This window comes from Podarcis raffonei, chromosome 2 (genome assembly GCF_027172205.1).
Source record: "Podarcis raffonei isolate rPodRaf1 chromosome 2, rPodRaf1.pri, whole genome shotgun sequence".
NCBI classification, from domain to species: Eukaryota; Metazoa; Chordata; class Lepidosauria; order Squamata; family Lacertidae; genus Podarcis; species Podarcis raffonei.
In genome coordinates, this window is record NC_070603.1 from 8,452,314 (window position 1) to 8,472,218 (window position 19,905).

Here is a 19,905-nt window from a genome sequence, read left to right on the forward strand (position 1 = left end):
AGGTTCTGAGAGGCCCTTGCAGGTGTGAGGAACTGTTTTGGCCCAGTGGGCCAGATCCTTATCTGACTACGTCTCTACCTGCCCACAAATGGCATTAGGTGTGTGGGGCAGGTGGGTGCGGATTTTGAAAAATGGCTCCATGTGCCAAATGAGGACACCAGGTGGGCCAAATTGGGCCCATGGGCTGGAAGTTCCCCAGCATGGCCCCCGAGGGGAAAATGCTCATCTCCTCCTCACCTGTGCATTCACTTACCTTTGGCCCCACATGGCGCAATGTCCCAGAGAGACAGGGAGGCGCACCGGCAAGGAGGAGCAACAAAGCTGGGTATGGCCACCCTCCCAGATCATGCTTCGAGAAAGCCCACCGGCAGGCCATGTGTGCAGCAGCCTTGCTCTGTCAATGGCAGCCTCAGCCAATTGCTGGTGCTGCAACGGCACTGAATTTGGGGGGGATTGGCCTCAAAGCGGGTGATGAGAGGACAACAGGAAAAACAGTGGAACCAACAGCGCAGTGATGACGTTGGTTGGATTTCTCTGGAACATTTGGGCGAGTGGTTGACGTCAATTCTGAAGAAAATGGCATGTTTTTGGCGCACCCATACATACATATGGGAAGCAGTTCAGTGCTCACTCTTACAAATCCATGTGAATTCTCCAGAACTAGGAGCTCTCGTGGGCTGTTCCATGAGCCCTACAGGAGACCTAACAGTGGTGCTGTTAGGTAATTGTAAGGCACTGAATTTAATGGTCTTGTTCTCCTCCCTGCCAAACAGCCCATTGGATGTTCATGTGCCTTATTTTGAAATGTGCTAAACCATCCCTGCTCCGCTTGGGAGACCTTTTGCACATTTGGCTGAGTCAGATCCTGGACTTCTGCCCCCCCAGCCCTTCCTTCAAGGCATCCCTGATTCTTTCCTCTGTTGCCTCCCCACCAAAATTTTAGATTCTAAACTTGGCAAGGCAGGGATCTGCTTTTTGTTTTACTTTCTGCATCCATGTAACTTCTAGGCTGCCCTATACCCAAAGTTATCTGGGTAGTTTACAATGATGTAAACCAACTAAATTGCCATCAGATCAACAACTTGCAACCGGTACACCAATATTAAATCAGAAATCACCCAGAAACAGAGAAAAGTGAAAAATGCACTTTTTCAAATAAAAAAACCGAAGGCAATTTTTGCCCATTTCTACTATTCAACACATCGTCTTCATAATTTATGATACAGTGGAAATGCAGGATTAAAATGTTATACGTATGTATTGTACCATAATTCATTGCTATCTTTATTGCAACATTATTTATGGCTAATTTATCCTCAGGAGACTCTACTTAGTTATCATTCCTAGTGATTTTTTGGCATCAGTAGAGATTTCTTACACTCCTCTCTTATCTTAATGTTAACTTCCTGGTAAAAAGACTTCTCTACTCTTGCAGGATATGAAAAAGCTACTTTTGGCAGGCGGCACAAGCAGACTTTGGGAATTGGTACTTGGAATTCCTTATCTCTGCTGGGGGGTCCCTTCCTGCAACCCCCTTCCCATTTCTAGTTTATTCTGATTGCATTTCCTTTCACTGCATGATAAGGGTAAAGGTAAAGGGGACCCCTGACCATTAGGTCCAGTCGTGACCGACTCTGGGGTTGCGGCGCTCATCTCGCTTTATTGGCCGAGGGAGCTGGCGTACAGCTTCTGGGTCATGTGGGCAGCATGACTAAGCGGCTTCTGGCGAACCAGAGCAGCACACAGAAGCGCTGTTTACCTTCCCGCCGGAGCGGTACCTATTTATCTACTTGCACTTTGACGTGCTTTCGAACTGCTAGGTTGGCAGGAGCAGGGACCGAGCAGCGGGAGCTCACCCCTTCGCGGGGATTCGAACCGCCGAGCTTCTGATCGGCAAGTCCTAGGCTCTGTGGTTTAACCCACAGCGCCACCCGCGCCCCTCTTCCCTGCATGATACTGCACCGCAAATCTCTACGAACCATTGCTGACCTTTCTCTTTCGTTTTATTGTTTTTATTCCTTCTTTGCGCTGTTCAGCAAAAACCAAAACCAAAAATAAAATCGGCTGGCGCGAAGATGAGAAAAACCGTTAATTCTAACCCTCGGGCAGCCCGATCTTTTGCACGTTCGTGCGGAGGGGTTTACAACCTGTCTTTTGCTTTCTCAAATGGCAGGGCTTCAGGAACATTTTTTGGGTATATTATTCCCACTTTGGGTCTGCGCGCGTTAAGAGCGGCAGCGGACGTTTGTCATCCGCCTGACGCTCTTGTGGACGCAATGAATCTGCAGGGACAGGGACGGTGGCGCTTTTGCGCGCTTGCTTTTATGAGCAAAAAGCTCGGCATGGCTCCTCTCGTGTCCCGAAGAAGCCTTCCCGGAACTCTTAAAACCAGGCGCAATGACTCTTTTGCAGGGTCGAGGAGTCGCAGATCAGGCGCGCCCTCTCCAGTTCATCGCGCGCGCCTGCCCGACTCTTGCAAAAGCGCACGGGACGCCATCCCCACCCACGCGCCCTGATTGGCCACCCTTGGCACCCTGCGGCAGGATGAGGTGCTGGACCAAGAATCGGGGCGGGGACAAGGTATGAGGCATGGCAGGGGCGTGTCCTGCCGGCTTCCACATGTTTTCTCCATAAATAGAAGGCGCCCCAAGATGCTCCTCCAACAGAACTTCGCCACCCGCACCCAACTCTCGAAGTATTTCGGCTTTGGAGAGCAAAGATGCCTCAGACGCTCAAGCTGGCCGGCAGGGCATCCTTGCTGGCGCGATGCTTCCCTGAGATTTGGGCTGATCCTGTCCTCAAAGCTCCGGTCAGGGTGATCAAAAGCCACAAGACCCTGGACGAGATGCCAGGACCCAGCGCTCTGAGTTTCTTCAGCGACCTCTTCTGCAAAAAGGGGCTGTCACGGCTGCACGAACTCCAGGTAAGCTTTTACCAGCGTAAAAGTAAAGGGCGTTGAATATCCTCTCCCCCACTTTTTCCTTCTTTTTTTTGCCATTGATTTGTCTAGGATCGTATGTTTATGGCAGGAAAGGCACATTAAAACGGTCGCTAAGTTCTTCCTCTTAGTGCTTTGAGGCTTGAAAACTTTCCTAGTCACATCTACTTAAATTTAATAGTGGACTGGTTTGGTTTCATAGGGTAGGAGGAGAAGTCAGGTTTTTCTTTTTCTTTAGTTTGAAGTGTCTCTTGAATCAGATGGTGGGGCTGTAGAATTCTGCAAGCTTTTGAGTTTCACAGAAATCTTCCTCTGTGGAATGGAATAACATTACTGTATGTGCAAACTTTGATTCATTGAAACACACACATACTGCATGTTGGAAGTGTAGATTTTGGCGAATTTCCTTAAAAATAGTTCAAAAACTGATGACACCCCAGTTTTTCTTTCTCTGTTACCTTGGCTCCATCAAAAAGTTTGTATGCTTGAATGTGGTGAGGTAACCAGATATTTTTCATCCTGGAGACTAAGGAGAAAGTGAGCCTCAAAGTTAAAAAAAATTCCAGGAGATTCTGATAAAGAACACTCCAACACATCTGTTGAAAATCCTGACTGTATCTATATATCTGTATCTATAATTATATCTTCAATGAGCACTGGAATTTCTTTCCAAAAGTGACAAGAACAAGGCACTGCAAACATTAAAAAGTTTCCCAGGGATGTCAGGGATGGGGAACCTGCAGCCCTCCAGATGTTTCTGGATTCTACCTCTCACCAACATCAGCCAGCATAGTCTGTGGCTAGGGATGATGGGAGTTGTAGTCCGATAGCATATGGAGAGCTCCCGATTCCCCACCCCTGCTGAATGGGAGCATATTTTGTTTTATTTTGTTTATGCAATTTAAACACCATTTTAATGTGCCTTTCCTGCCATAAATATACGATCCTAGATAAATCAATGGTAAAAAAAAGAGAATAAAACGAGGTACAAGGATCTTCCCTCAGGTGTACTTAACATTTCCGATGAATGCCACTCGCCTCCAGCCAGGCTTGTAAAAAGCTATTTATATAATGTAGACTAAGCTTGGCTTGCTTGTCAACACAGCCCTGTGAAAGCTTGTCAGTAAGGCAGGTTGACACAACTCTAGGTGTTTCGTTCTTTTTTTTGCTTTGCAGTGTAAACCATTGGTGTCCCTTAAATACCATCTCTCTGTGTTTAAAGCCCACATTTCTGCAGCGATGTGTATAAGTGGAGGCAGTTTAACCCATAAATGCTTGCTTTGACTGCATGTGTGGAACGAGCATAACAAATGTTGTGTGATTTAGTCATCTTGACAAGAATGTTAAAACCTTTTCTAAAAAAAAAAACTAAAAATGAACATTATATTAGCCTTCACTTGCTCACACACGTCCTGAAAGTGAGAGAATTGCTTGAAGCTGAGGACGAATTTTAATTGGCCAGTTCACTAATCTGGTGACAATTTCCGTGCCTTGTACTCCCAAAACTTGCTTGCCTTCCAACTTTGTTGATAGCTTTATACTGTACATTCAACATGAACAGGAATGTATAGTTCTTATTCGTCCTTTCAACAGACGTTTGTGGGAATTTAGGCGTAGAGAAAGTAAGTTGGGCTGCAATCCGAGGCAGTTATGTTTACTCAGAAGTTAGTTCCACTGAGTTATTGGGACTTACTCCAATGTAGTATTTTCCCTTCTTTTCCCTTTTACTAAACATAGTTTTATAGATTCCCAATATATAACAACAATTACAAAAAATAAAAATAAATACAAAATCCCAGCTTATTCCCATCCCCGCTCCAAGACGAATCAGTCTAATCTGTGATCCAATGTAGTCTTATGCACACAAAATCCCATTGAAAGGGAGAGTAAGGCAGGTGTTTAAGACTGCAATTACATAATGAGGGGCTAATCCTCACTTCTTCTTGTCCTGCTGCTTTCTTTAGCGCTTAGAGTAAGCCCCATGAACTCAGTTTCAGAGTAGGCATGTATAGGGTTGTTCAGTAATTTTCTTCCATATCAGTGGCACTTGAAATGCGTTGAACTTTTCCCTGGATAGTGTTCTGTTGTGAGGATGAGCGTGATACAGCTTGTAAAGCACAATTTGCATGTGAAAGTACTATGTAAATGAAAGGTTGCTTTTATTTTTGTTTATTGCTGAAACGTAACTCAGCAATGAATAACTTCCCCTTTGGGCTGTATCAGGTGTGATGGTTGGAACCGTGAGTGAGACTGAAAACTTCTGTTTGAAACAGGCCCCTCCCAAACCTAATTAAGGCAATGAATCATTCATTTAGCTTACTGTATCTGGCTCCAGCACCGGAGTAACGCATGCAGCATCTTTATACAATTTAGTCAGGTTCCTGATGCCCCAGAGCTATGTCAGGATGTCAGAGTCTTGTGGCAGTTTCTATGATGTGGGGTTCTTGCAACACAGCTTCCTGTCCCACCCACACCCCCAGAAAAGGCACCCACTTCTCAGTGATGGAATCACAGAAACACAATCCCGTTTTGTAGGTCAGCTGATCACTACGACTGCTCTATACGGCCAGAAACAGCAAACCGTTTTTGCCAGAGAGCCAGTGCACTGTCCAAGGGCTGAATGAGATCTCTTAACTCTCACCCTGCAAGGAAGTCTATCTTAATTAATTAATTCCATTTCTGTACCACCCTTCACCTGAAGATCTCAGGACAGTTCACAAGATAAAAATACAGGATACAAGCTCAAATCAATAGTTAGAACAAAAACAAAACAATATCCCTCCCGATGCTGCTTCTCTGCCCTGGTATGAGGGGACTGAAATTCAGTACGCAAAGCCTTCCTAGTATGGGAACATGGTATTGTGCAAAGCTTCACCTGTTGAATATGTGCCTTTCATGCAGCTGTTTTAAAAGACCGATGCAGTTCAGAACAAAAACCATGCTAGGTGGTAACCCCACCTGAAATCTTCTTTCTATATAAGGTTGGAAGCAATCCAGCAGGTGAAATTAAAAATGTGTGTGCATGGACCATAGTAAGAAGGGAGGGAACTAGACTTCTCCTCTTGGTGTTGAACCCTCCTAGAGCGTTCTGTGTTATCTAATAAGTTTTCCTCCTGCTTCTGTCCTAGATCGAAGGCAAAGCCAAGTATGGCCCAATGTGGAAGGCCAGCTTTGGACCCATCCTGACGGTCCACGTTGCAGATCCCAGCCTGATTGAGCAGGTGTTACGGCAAGAGGGCAAGCACCCCATTCGCTCTGCCATCTCCTCCTGGAAGGATTATCGGGAGTGTCGAGGCCATGCGTATGGGCTCCTTACTGCGTAAGTGTTAATTCTTCTCTCTCTCTACACATGGGGCTGAAGAGGACAGATGTTGCATTTGCACGCTGGTGTGGGGCTTGTGAAGCCCATTCAGCATCTCTCTCTAGTCTTGTCTGGAATACTTTCAAGATGATCTTCGTTACATGGAGCCATGTGACGTGGAGGCCATTTTGGGAGCGACCCTGAGACCCTACCGTTTTCCATGGGCTGCTGGATAGAATTGAGAGCCTGGGAAACAGTGTGGGATCCGACATGGTTTTTAGTTCCTGTGACATGAACATTTATGAAAGTTCCTACAGTAGGCAGTTACATAATCTACCACCTACACGCGGTGTGTAAGGAGCTTGTCTTAAAGGAGTTGCATGTAAGGTCCATTTCCTGCTCTCCCTGTCCTATACGGTATTTGGCACTCTTCCCTGATGAATGAAGTAGCAACCACTTGACTCTTACACAACAGGGGAGGGGAAACCTGTGAAAATACAGCTCTGATCTCCCCCAGCCAACGTAGTCAGGCGTGATGGGAGAGCTGGTCTAGCAACATCTAGAGAGCCACAGCTTTTACAGGGCGGACAACCTACAGCAGAGACCTCTGGCAATCCTAAACCAGAGAATTAAGGCCTTGGTGTGCAGGTCTACAGGATTGCTGGGTCTCCTGTGAGACATTGGCTGGAGCTGAGGAAGTAGATAGAACCCAATGACACTTGCCAGGAGAGGGCACCTGTGTCCCCTGGAGTCCTTGAGAAGGATGCTAAAGCCCTGACATTTCAGCTCAAGGGATTAAGACCTGCAACTCTAGCTTGACTTGTCTTGCTTAGTGCTACCTTGTGGACGGCTCCGTATCTGAGGTAAAGATTGGTCAGGGCAGGCCTGGATATGTTCTCGCATGCACCAGAGTGACATTCCCCCATGCTCTAGACAGGTGGCAGGCTTGCTACGTGTCCACCACTGCGGTCCACTTGTCTGCCACTGTGGTAAGAGTTTGGGCCGAGGAGTTGGACAGCTGGACAAATGGGCCAGAGCTCCTGGTGCTTCATCATCACCATAAAGCTGGGATGGGGGGAAGAGTCCCTCTTCAAAGTACCACTTTCCAAGGAAAGAGCTGCAATGTTTGCAAGCTGCTCCCTGAGCAACAATCCCTGGCCTGACTCTTATCAGCAGTTTCACAGAAGCTCTCTCCATTATTGCTTTGCTAGGGTTTTGTACTGCTCCTTCGGGAGCTTTTAACTCCAGGTTCTGAGCTTGCCTTTCCTACTGTAGAGCACCGGTGTGGTAAACAGATAAAAGGGGGTCCCCCTTCCCCACCTTCCATCCGTTTTTTGCAACCCTGCTCGCTGCGGTTTCCTGTTCCTCGCTCTCGCGGTTTTTTTATTTCCCGGAAATGTGTCAGGCAGGAACTGCAGGATCCTTCCGGGGCTTGCACAAAAGTGCCAGCTGGGAGTGAGAAATAGCTAGAGCAATTCTATGACTCAGGGCTCCCCTTGGTGGGCGTTTTCTCATCAGCTGGGCTGCTGCTTCTGCAGTTTAGACACAGGATGTGAGTAATGAGGAGAAGCGGAAGAACAAAGCCACTGGCAGTTTTTCTCTTTCGAAGCACCGCTCATCAATTTCAGCGGGACTTTTATCCTTCCCTTGTGCAGGGAACATGCTTAGATTCCCAACGCTGAGGACTTGGGGTCCCTTGTTTTGAGGTTTTTGTGGCTGCCCCGTGCACGGGGTTTGGACATGTCTCCTGCCCAGGGAGCTAACGGTGGCCTCTCTCTTCCATGCAGGGAAGGCGAGGAGTGGCAGAAAACTCGCAGCCTCCTTGGGAAGCATATGCTGAAGCCCAAAGAAGTGGAGTCCTACACTGGCACTCTGAACGATGTGGTCAGTGATCTGATCCGACGGCTGGAGCACCAGCGGAGTTTCCACGATCAGCACGTGGTCAAGAATGTGGCTGACGAATTTTACAAGTTTGGATTGGAAGGTATGTGTTTTGTTTACCGCATTTGTGTGTGTCACCCTAGTAAACCGCGTAGCCCAGAGTTATATCGGTTGACATTTAAGCATCGGGGGAAGCCGGGATTAATCTTTTGTTCTTGTTGCAACAGCTAAGGTGGTCATTTTGAGCAGGTTCTGGACTGGATTTGTTTGGGAATGTTTTTTTGTTTTAGGACAGGGTGATAATTCAGTGAGATTATGTCAGGAACACCTTTCTCCCCTGCCCGTTTCCTGCAGCGCCTCATTCAACTCTGCTCCTGCAAAGCTGCATTTGCCACTTCACAAAACCTCAGAAACTCTCCTGGTGTCCCTACTTCCAAAATCCTTCCGTACCATAAGCCAGAACAATGTGTTCTGCAGGAACTGGCACTGAGTGCAGAATCCTCCGGCATCCTTTTAAAGAAAAATCTCAGCTTTCATTTTTGTTTCTTAAATGACAACGAATTCTAAGTTTTTAGCCCTTGTGGCTGTAAAGATGGACCTGAAAACAGAAGCCAAAGTGCGAAGTTTTGTGAAGGAGGATTTACTAGAGCCAGGAGCTGGGATTATCGTGCTTTACATAGTTAATTGATCTTTCTCCTATCTAGTGGAAACAGTTATGAAAGGTGTAACTGAATTGGCTTAGTTTGCATGAATTGCAAAATCCAGATCTTGCAATAGAATTCTGAGAATTTTTTGGGTTGACCAGGGAGCTGCTCCACCAACACATTCACAATATTTAACTGTTCTTATATGGATATATTAAAAGAGTTCTCCCCCACCCCCACACACCTGTCATTCACCATGGATGTGCCAAACAGGTATTGTGAAAGATCCATATCTTGGTCTGACTCAAGTTGTTGAAGAGCTGGGGAAATCTGTGGCCCCCATAGATGTTGGATTCAAACTCCCATCAGCCCCAACCAGCAGGACCAATGGTTAGCGATGATAGGAGCTGGAGTCCGACAACGTGCAGTGTGGCCACATGTTCCCCATCCGTATTGCATCAGGTGTTTATTAGAGTCCCCCTGAAAGTCACATCCACATAGTTGGGCAAAGCAGCAAAAGGGGCCAGGCCCAGATAGCTTCTCCTCTCGTGGCTTAATCCATTTAATTGCTTTTGTTCTAGGCATCTCTTCCGTCCTCTTTGAGTCCCGCATTGGTTGCCTGGAGCCCAAAGTCCCCCAGGAAACGGAGAACTTCATTAGCTCCATCAACACCATGTTCATCATGACCCTGCTGACGATGGCAATGCCCAAGGTCTTACATCGCATCTTTCCCAAGCCATGGCAGAAGTTCTGTGAATCCTGGGACTATATGTTTGAATTTGGTGAGTGTTGCCACCAGAGCTTGTCAGAACCTTGAAGAGGAGCTAAATGGCCTGTTGCTGTAGCACCAATCAGAATCTTTGTGGCTCACTAAGCAAGCTTGGCACAAATCGTTGCATTTCATTCTCACTACACCTGTGTGTGTGTGATGGGGTTATTTCCCTCTCCTGCAAGAAGTTGCACAGTTTTTGTTGTGCTTGGAGACTACAGGTTAAATGTATGTGCTGCTTGATTCCATATGGCTCTGAAAGGTGGTTTAAAACTGATGCAACCACCGTTCCAATTCTGGAAAGAAAGAAAGAAAAGTTTAATCAATGTAGGTTTTAATAGCAGGACCAAGAAAGCCGCCTGCAACACTTACCAATAATTATATGGCAGAGAAGACCTTCGTAAAAGGAATATTTTTATAGGGTTTTCTAGATATTGATAGGATCCAGCTTTAATAAGAACCTTTTTCCAGAAATGCATTAGTACTGATGCCACTGGCAAAAACAAACCACTAGATTCACCTCTGGGGGCCAACCCACAACTGTTAAAGTGCTTTAAACATGTGATGGGGATGTGACCCATGCATAACCAGCCATTTAGCCTCCTTGCAGCTAGATCATGCAGCAGCTCTCCTGTCTAGATAGCAATGCCATGAGAATTCAAAGAAAGGGCAGCCTAGAAGCCCCTGAAATAACTGTTTGAGCTGTCTTCCTGCAAGAAGCAATTGGCCCAGGCTGACATGTCTGCGACGGGTGACTGGATGCATTGCTTGGCGGCTCTCCCTCGAGAGCAAGGGCTAATCTTGTGCCAATTCCTTTCCAGCCAAAGGACACATTGACAAGCGGATGGCTGAAGTTTCGGAGAAAATCTCAAGGGGGGAGAAGGTGGAAGGAAAATACCTGACTTACTACCTGGCACAGGAGAAGCTGTCCATGAAATCCATCTATGGGAACGTGACTGAGCTTCTGCTAGCTGGCGTGGACACGGTAAGCCTTTTGGAAAATGCTGGGGGGGAGCGCTTCTTACAGGAGCAGGCTCCCCCCCCTTACACAATTGGGCACTAAGTGAAATAGGTCTCTGAGATGGAAAAATAACAGAAGGCCCTGGTAGTGGCTGGCTGGCATGCTGTGCTTTCCTGTGAGACAGACAGTGGCTTCTGAGAACCCATTCTGGTTATCAGTGCCACGCCATGGAATCCTATATAATGACCCCTAGTTTGAGGATTTTCTTTGCCCTTTGTGCCTCTATTTCACTTCTATCTCCTCTTGCAGGAGGGCAATTTTACAGCTATTAAGTGGCGCTTAATTTGAGCCCGGAACTTATTTTCTGTGCCAAGGCCTAGCCCTAGAATATGAAGTAGCTGGGTTTTTGTTTTTGTTTTAAAAGAGCACCTCTGTGCACATACAAAGTAATTTCCTGGTTCTGGGGCATGGGACGCTGCACACACCTCTTTCTCTCTCTTGGAATGAAGGCTAGAAACACTCCCTTTCTCTTAATTGGTAATAACTGCAGCGTAATATCTTGGCTGTTCTGTGCAATGTGATTGGCAGAACAAGAACCCTATATCCCCTAACTTTTGAGTAGGCACGTATAGGATTGCCCTGCTAATATTTACTCTTCTGCCACGCAAAGGAGGAATAACTGTGCTGCAGAAATCCCATTCTGACTGCGGTCCTACTCCTAATAGCCTAATGATGAACCCTGCCCTGGTCTCTATCCCTGCAGATCTCAAGCACTTTGTCCTGGAGCCTGTATGAGTTGTCCCGTCACCCGGAGGTGCAAACAGACCTCCACAAAGAAATTGCAGCAGTGATGAAGGGCAGTGCCATCCCAACGGCAGCTGATGTAGCCCAGATGCCCTTGCTGAAGGCGGTGGTGAAGGAGGCACTGAGGTGAGCCCCATTTTTGGGAATAGATGGGAGAGTACATGGGGAGGTTGCTAGCTGAGGTTGCTGGGGGAAGCATAAGATGTGACCAGGTCTGCCATTGCCTAGAAGACCACTATGCTGCAGTGAGGGCTGGTCCATTAGGGGGAATGGGGCACTGTCCCACCAACCTTATCCTGAGATTCCTGCATTGCACGGGGTTGGACTAGATGACCCCTGGGGTCCCTTCCAACTCTATTATTCTGTGACATTGGCCATGCTGGCTGGAACTATTGGAAGCTCTATTCCCAACATCTGCAGAGCACCAGGTTGGGAAAAGTCAGTCTAATCCTTTAAAAGTTGCATTGAAGCTGACATTCAGGTGACGACCAAGGATGGAGCCTTAGGCAGCTGTATAGGAAAAGGAGGCAGATTCCCTGTGATTTGGCCACTAGCATTCATCCTGATGATCCTTAAAGCCAGGAAGATTTAAACTTATCTGCTGCACTTTTCAAACTCTGTGCACATAAGTATTGTTACTGTTGTTAGCCGCTCTGAGCTCGGCTTCGGCTGGGGAGGGCGGGATATAAATAAAATATTATTATTATAAGTAAGAAAATCGGGTGCTTCCTTTGGGCTGCAGCAGCATAGTCAGCCAGCTGGGAGATTTGCACACAAAGAGGAAAAGGTTAGGGAGCTGAGTAAACATTGCGACACGTTGTGGAGAATCAATTCCTTTATATTCACTTTGGCTGCTCTGTTTTCCCCTGCAGGTTGTACCCTGTGATTCCTGGCAATGCACGCGTCATCTCAGACAGGGACATCCAAGTGGGAGACTATCTGATCCCCAAAAAGGTGAGCGTGTTACAAAATTGGATGCAAGGAGGGGATGGGGACGGATGATAGCCATCGTTCTCTGGGTGGAGCTAAAGAGAAGCAGTAGGTTTAAGAAGGCAGCATCCATTCTGGGATATGCATGGCTCCTAAAGGGCCGTAGCTCAGTACTTGCTTTGTATGCAGAAGGTCACAGGTTCAATGCCCCAGCAGCTCCAAGAACGGCCAGCCAAGACTTGTGTCTGAAATCCTGGATAGCCACTGCTAGTAGATGTAGACAATGCTGAGCTGAATGGACCAGCACCATGACTTGGTAGAAGGCATGTTCCTTTGCTCATATAGGAAGCAAGCCTGGGAAGTGTAGCTTGGCTTCCTTGCTTGAGTCCTCTGGAGCATTCTGGCTCTGCAGTTCCTCTGCTTCTGGCACACTGTGGTCCTCAGCTGCATAGGTTGGTGGTGAGCAGATGGCCCTGGCAAGAGGGATTGCCTTGTCTTCTGCTTTATCCTACACAATGCTCCTCTGGCCTATGATGTGCAACTGCTCCTTTAGGTCAGCAATGCTGCAGGCAGAGAACTGCTGCAAATCTGGAGTAGGGAATCCCAACACCTACAATATCTGGCCAAGAAAACACATGTGTGGATCAGGGGGTCATTGCTAGGAAGTGTTGGACGTGCACTCAATCTGTGCAGGGTTCTGAAGAAGTCTTAAAAGCAAGCCTGGCAGGTGAACCCAAGTGAATGGAATATGCATTGTTTTTTAAAAAATGCTTCTCAGGCACATAGGTATCCTCTTGCAACATCTCAGGCACATAGGTATCCTCAGCAAACTGATGCTCCTTGCAGGAGGGAAAACTAGTGCAGGAGGAAGAGGAATAGCAGTAGAGATGCAGGCAGAATGAGGTTAAGGCTGCAGCGCAAAAGCTTTGCTCTCTAAATGAGAAAGGGAGGAAGCCGTTGAAGGAGGACTGGGATGAAGCTAGGAAGGCATGCTTCTTAGGCCACGTGCACCCTGAACTTCGGGTCCCTCGGCTGTTTTCCTCATGATGTTCCCTTTCCCTGCTCTTTCAGACCTTGATCACCCTCTGCCATTATGCTACGTCACGTGACGCAAAGTACTTCTCCAATCCCAACTCATTCCAGCCGGAGCGATGGCTGCGAAAGGACGATGCTCACCACCCGTACGCCTCTATCCCCTTTGGCTTCGGCAAGCGCAGTTGCATTGGACGACGCATTGCAGAGCTGGAAGTGTATCTCGCCCTGTCTAGGGTGAGTGTCTGCAAGGAGAGAACCCTAGATCAATACTGATGGAGAAAATGTGAATGACCCTAAGGGGCTGTTTTCATCTTATGGAACTGGACACAGTGGGCGGGTTTATCCCCAAAGCCCTGTTCTTGGAGGGACAAGAGGTTGCATTCACCTTCTGCCAGCTTTTACACCACCATCCCTCTTGCTGATCCTGGTCCTTCTTAAAGGGACCAGCACAGTCAGGTAGAAGTTTGGCAGGAGCCAAATCTAGTGGGCCTAGATTTGCAAGATTTCCTGAATCCCAGTGGAAAGTGAATGCATTCAGATCTTGTTTCGCTTGCTCTCCTCTGAGCAAGCTCCTTGATCATCTCCTTTGGCCTTTTTCCAAGATGACATCTTTGTTTTATGCCTTGTTGTTCCTTGCTCAGTAACTGCCCTGCTAACAAGCCATCGCTCCTCTTGTCTTGCAGATCCTGATGCATTTTGAAGTGAAGCCAGAACAAGAAGGCCACATCGTGAGACCCATGACACGCACTCTGCTGGTTCCAGAGAAGGAAATCAATCTGCAGTTTCTGAGCCGCTAATCAGGATGAAGCAGATCTGTTGATGCTGAGCTTCCCATCAAAGCACACTAGACCTTGAGGCTGGGTGTGACAAAGCTAATCTTCTGGATTCTTTGGAGTCTGCTTGAAGAAGGGCTGTAGAGCAATGACATTGACTGAGGTCAGCCAAAGGGGCCACTGGTGCTTCCTCTCTTAAGTGGCACCCTCTGCTGTGTCTTGGAGGTCCAGTTCTAGGACTTGCTAAAGATGGTTTCTCCAGAGCCAGAGTTTCCCAGCACATTATCTAGAGTATCAATGTGCACTTAAACAGAGGGGAACTGTGGCAAGAGCAGTTTTGCTCTGAAACATACGTGATTTTCTCACTCAGTTTGATAGTTCCCAGAACTTTTGGGAAATCGGATGGAGAGCAAGGAGCCCAGTAACCCAGTGGCAGGTGTGACTGTACTGTATACTAAACTGCCAATGTGATATCTGTGCAACTGTGAGTTCATGTGTGCGTGCCCAATGCTCCATGACAGCAACCTCAAGGAAGACCATCCAAAAAAGAAGCAATACGGGTGGAGTTTTTGCATCTTCTCCACCGCAACATTGTCCGTTAGGTGCCATTGGCATATGTAAATCGTCCCTATTAGATCAGTGTTGGATCACTGTCAGAATGCAGTCACCCAGGTTATCTCTCGCTTGTATCTTGAAAGTGATATTTAGTTTCCTTCTCAGGGTGGAAAAGCTGGTTTCTAGATGCAGGGACAGTATTTATATCCCCACCCAGGTGTGTGGAAAGACCCCAAAAGCAAGCCAAACTTCATTTCAAATTATATGTATTTTTTTTAATCACTGAAGTTGAGGCAGTTATATAGATCTTCCCTGTTTGGAGCTGTGGGAATGGAGAACAGGAATGTATTTAAGTGCCTTATTATTTATTATTAATAATATTGTTATTATGCTAATCTTTTGTATTTTAAATATAATCATTTATATTTAATACCCTTTCCCTACATATTTATATTTTTATAACCTATAAATTATGTGTACAAATGTTCTGTATTTTAAAAACAGCTGCATCAGAACAGTTCCTGTAACCAAAGCTGTCTACCTTAAAGGCTGTTTCTTTGGTGCTATGTTTAAATGTTATTTATTATCTTTGGATAATAAACATGAACTGGTTTTTTTAAAAATCTGACTTGCTTATCTGTGACTTTGAGCTGAAACGCCAAACTGTGGAACAGAGAGATTGTGATTGATTGATTGATTGATTGATTGATTGCACTTTTGATCCCACCTTTCTTCCACGGCGCTCAAGGTGGCATACATCGTTCTCCTCCTCTATTGTAACTTCATAACATCCCTGTAAGGTCGGGTAGGCTGAGAGTGAGTTACTGGCCCACAATCACCCAGTGACCTTCATGGCTGAGTAGGGATTCGAACTCTGGTTTCCCTGGTCCTAGTTCCAACACTCGACACCACACTGGCTGTCTGGTTATGGCAGGGTGAGCATTATCTAGTCTGGAAACTTGAAATTTGCTTTCTAGCAACTTCTCCTTATGGTCTGGGCAACTGCTGTGAGTGTTGTAGGGGGTCACTGACTCCTCGCACCCAACACAGTGCAACTCCCAAGATGGCTAAACAGAAGTGGCAGACGTAATTCTTAAAGAGTTCCAACATTACAAAACAGCTCATGACTTGTTCTCTCCTACACCTTATCATTAACCAGTGTGCCAAAAAGCTTTTTCCTCCTACAGAGTTCCAAGGAGCAGCCAATCACAGAGGGAAATCCTTTCCCTCCCCCACCTGTAGTATAGTTATACCAAGTCAGTCTAGGTTAGCGCACCTGACAAACAGAGCCCATTTTTAAACCCCAAGGAAACGCACCACGGAGGGCTCGGAAGGGCTGACACCCGCATCCAGGAAACCTGGGCAGTTGCTGAAGCCCCAGTGCCCAAGCAGGACCCACAGCTGACCCCTGCCCTGAGCCACCAGGAGGCTGGCTCTGACAAACCCTTAAATCCCCCCCCGGCGCGCTGTAGCATCACTCTGGGTCAATGTGAATGGCAGATAGACCCAGCCACCCAATGGTTGCAGCATTGCTGCTCTCCGTCACTGTCCATAGCTGTCAACTTACAGATTTGGAAATAAGGGACCAGCAGCCTCGAAAATAAGGGATCAGCAGCCAAAATAAGGGATTTTTTGGCTGCTGATCCCTTGAAATACGAAGTTAAAAGGTTGAAATACGAAGTTAAATACGAAGTTGAAATACGAAGTTAAAAGGGACCCAGTTGAAATACGAAGTTAAAAGGGACCAGATAATTTGGGAGAGCGGCGCCAGTTTTTAGCCCTTCGTTTCCAGAGGTTGCTGCTCAAGACACCAGCCGATGAAACACTGCAATTAAAGAACTACAAGCAGCGACCACTTTTCGTGCAAAACGAAGTCCAAGCTACGAAGATGCTGCTGCAGTTCTGTATCTTTTCTCTCGTGCTCCGTCTGCAGCTCTCAGTTCCATCAGGCATGGTGGGAGGAAGAGGAGGGGGGGGAATAGCGCCCGAAGTAAACCCACAGATCAGACCATCTATGCTAGTCTACCACTAGCATAGTCTATGGGAGAAACGCTTGCGGTCCTTTCTCCGCTTTCCCCCAATATGGTTAGCCCTTGGAACACCTGCCCACGCCTCTGCCTCCTCTTTCTGAACTGCTTTCTCTATGGTTGCCCTTGCTCTCCTCTCAAGGTTCCTCAGCAATTCATAGGCTGCCCATCTCATCCGGGTCCTTTGGTGGCGCAGCTGCAGTACGGTCTAGCGGGAGTGGCAGCGGCGGCAGGCAGAGGCGAAGCCCCAGGCAGAGATGCTCAGTTCAGCAGCCGTGAGGAGGATGGTGGCGGAAGGGCCCGAGGCTCCCGCCAGTCCCGGCAGGGAGGGGCTCCCGGGGGCCGAGGCTGGTGAGAGGAGGCCGGAGGAGGGCGGGGCGGGCAGCCAAGCAACCCAGTTGGAGCCTCCCTCCTCCCTGGCGGCAGGGAGGGAGGGAGAGGAGCTGCTTCCTTTGAAACCCGGGAAATTTAAGGGACGTCATCAATAAGGGACAGCAGCGGGACACGGCGCTGGGATAAGGGAGTTTCCCGCCAAATAAGGGACGGTTGACAGCTATGTCACTGTCTCCACATCAGACAGTGGAGCCACGCCCCCTGGATCCACCCCTCTCTGGTAAGGCAGTGCAGTGCGACAGGGGCAGGAAAAAAAGGCTTCTATAAAGGGGAAATAGCACCATCTGAAGCAGAGTGTTAATAAGAGGCCAAGACTTGGGATAAATAAATAATATAAATAATTTTTTATTTATACCCCGCCCTTCCTGGCTCAGCAGACCAGACTCAGAGCGGCTAACAACAAATTTAAAACACTTAATTGATGCAACAAAAAACAGCATAAAACGTGAATAAATTCAGAATTCAAAAATCAATTTAGGTGGAAAATCCATCCAATAAACATTAGATGGTCACCAGGGCTAGCTGGCTAAATTAGTCCTATTTGGGCCAGCGAGGAGACCAAGGGAGAATTAGCTGTGGGATCCCAGAGTGGGTAATCTTCATAAAAAGGGGAGTGGGAAAGAAGGAAGGGGAATAAAAGATCACACTAAGTTCAAATCGAAAGCCAGGTGGAATAGCTCTGTCTTACAGGCCCTGCGGAAGGAAGTTAAATCCTGCAGGGCCCTGGTCTCATGGGACAGAGCATTCCACCAGGTCGGAGCCATCACTGAGAAGGCCCTAGCCCTGGTGGAGGATAATCTGACCTCTAAACTATGATTATTCATGGACCTTAAGGTCCTCTGCGGGGCATACCAGGAGAGGCGGTCCCGTAAATACAAGGGCCCTAAGCCATAAGCAGTGTCCAGGCTACTCCTGCTATCTCCTGATTCAAAGCACACATATGCCAAGTGGTGCAGACGTCCGCTTGCCTGGGCCAAGCTGGAACATGATTCAACTGCCTTTCCTGCTGGCTGCTCCTTCCAGTCTTTTATAGTGCCTACTTGCTGGAAACATCTATTGAGGAAAGCTCAGCATCCAAACATGCCCATACCAGAACCTTGTGTTACTGTAGCGATACTTTGCACTCAGACTTGCCCTTCATCCCTTGTAGGGAGACAAAGACAAAAAGATGGTGGCTATTTACTTTACTTCCTTGTGTGTTGGACATATCACTGGGAAACCCCCGTGCAGCCATAAGCAAACTCGGCCCTCCAGATGTTTTGGGACTACAACTCCCATCATCCCTAGCTAACAGGACCAGTGGTCAGGGATGATGGGAGATGTAGTCCCAAAACATCTGGAGGGTTGAGTTTGCCTATGCTTGCCCCAGTGTGTGTGTGTGTGTGTGTGTGTGTGTGTGTGTGTGTGTGATAGAGAGAGAGAGAGAGAGAGAGAGAGAGAGAGAGAGAGAGATGAGAATGAGAGGAGGGGAGGGGAGAGAGGGAGAATTTATTTAATGCTTTCATAAAATCACAGAATTGAATAATAGACTAGTAGTTGGAAGGGACCCAAGGGTCATCAAGTCCAACCCCCTGCAATGCAGGAATCTCAGCTAAAGCATCCCTGACAGTAGGCCATCCAACCTCTGCTTAAAAACCACCAGTGAAGGATAGTCCACAACCTCTGCTGCCAAACAGCTCTTACTGTCAGAAAGTTCTTCCTAATGTTTAATCGGAAACACCTTTCTTGTAACTTGAATCCATTAGTTCTGGTCCTACCCTCCACTACAGGAGAAAAAAAAGCTTTCTCCATCTTCCATGTGACAGCCCTTTAGATATTTGAATGTGGCTATCATATCTCCTAGAAAGGAACGCGGGTGGCGCTGTGGGTTAAACCACAGAGCCTAGGACTTGCCGATCAGAAGGTTGGTGGTTCGAATCCCCGCGACAGGGTGAGCTCCCGTTGCTCGGTCCCTGCTCCTGCCAACCTAGCAGTTTAAAAGCACGTCAAAGTGCAAGTAGATAAATAGGTACCGCTCTGGCAGGAAGGTAAACGGCGTTTCCATGCACTGCTCTGGTTCGCCAGAAGCGGCTTAGTCCTGCTGGCCACATGACCTGGAAGCTGTAGGCCGCCTCCCTTGGCCAATAAAGCGAGATGAGCACTGCAACCCCAGAGTCGGTCACGACTGGACCTAATGGTCAGGGGTCCCTTTACCTTTTATCATATCTCCTGCCAATCTCCTCTTATGCAGGCTAAACGTGCCCAGCTCCCTCAAGCGTTCCTCATAAGACTTGGTTTCCAGGACCTTGATCATCACCCTCCTCTGCACATGTTCCGGCTTGTCAATATCCTTCTTAAATTGTGGTGCTCAGAACTGGACACAGTATTCCAGGTGTGGTCTGACCAAGGCAGAATACAGTACTATTACTTCTCTTTCTTGGAGGTGAGAGGTAGCAGCATTTAATGAACATTCACAAACTTTTTATTGATAATAATCAGCTAAATAGTTTGAGGATCTATACAACTGTGTAACATGCAGAAAACAGCATTTTTAGAGAAATCAAAGACTGGGACTGAGGGAAGTTGGGGGGTGGGCGAGTTCTGTGGGGGGAGGGAGGGGAGGGAGGAAAAATGGGGGGGAAATAAGGATGATATGTTTCTGGAAAATATGTTTTGTTTTAATTTTGAATAAAAAAGTTATTTTAAAAAAAGAGAGGTAGCAGCATCTTTGCTGAGAACATTTAGCAGCTTTATTTCATAATTCCATTTACTTCATAAAATTAATACACCGCAATTTACAAAAAAGCCGATAAAACAATAAGACTATTACTAAAAAATTTACAATCATAATTTAAGCCACATGGAAAATTAAAGTACAATAGAACAGACCTTTGAAGTTTTGAATACAAAATGCA

The 19,905-nt window shown here is 47.1% G+C and overlaps 1 protein-coding gene across 1 annotated transcript; it reads left to right on the plus strand.

Moving 5' to 3' along the window:
* The first annotated feature begins 1,992 nt into the window (after positions 1-1,992).
* On the plus strand, positions 1,993-15,197 carry LOC128405812 (25-hydroxyvitamin D-1 alpha hydroxylase, mitochondrial). The gene is made up of 9 exons (XM_053372783.1): positions 1,993-2,923; positions 6,067-6,257; positions 8,027-8,223; positions 9,346-9,546; positions 10,355-10,518; positions 11,258-11,424; positions 12,171-12,252; positions 13,300-13,497; positions 13,947-15,197. Exons 1-9 carry the CDS (start codon positions 2,720-2,722, stop codon positions 14,058-14,060), a joined length of 1,518 nt encoding a protein of 505 aa, XP_053228758.1. The 5' UTR covers positions 1,993-2,719; the 3' UTR covers positions 14,061-15,197.
* The last annotated feature ends 4,708 nt before the right edge of the window (positions 15,198-19,905 follow it).

Coding starts and splice junctions, on each gene's coding strand:
- LOC128405812 (XM_053372783.1), top strand. CDS start 2,720: ATGCCTCAGACGCTCAAGCTGGCCGGCAGGGCATCCTTGCTGGCGCGA. Junction 6,258..8,026: donor GCGTATGGGCTCCTTACTGC/GTAAGTGTTAAT, acceptor TCTTCCATGCAG/GGAAGGCGAGGAGTGGCAGA. Junction 13,498..13,946: donor TGTATCTCGCCCTGTCTAGG/GTGAGTGTCTGC, acceptor CTTGTCTTGCAG/ATCCTGATGCATTTTGAAGT.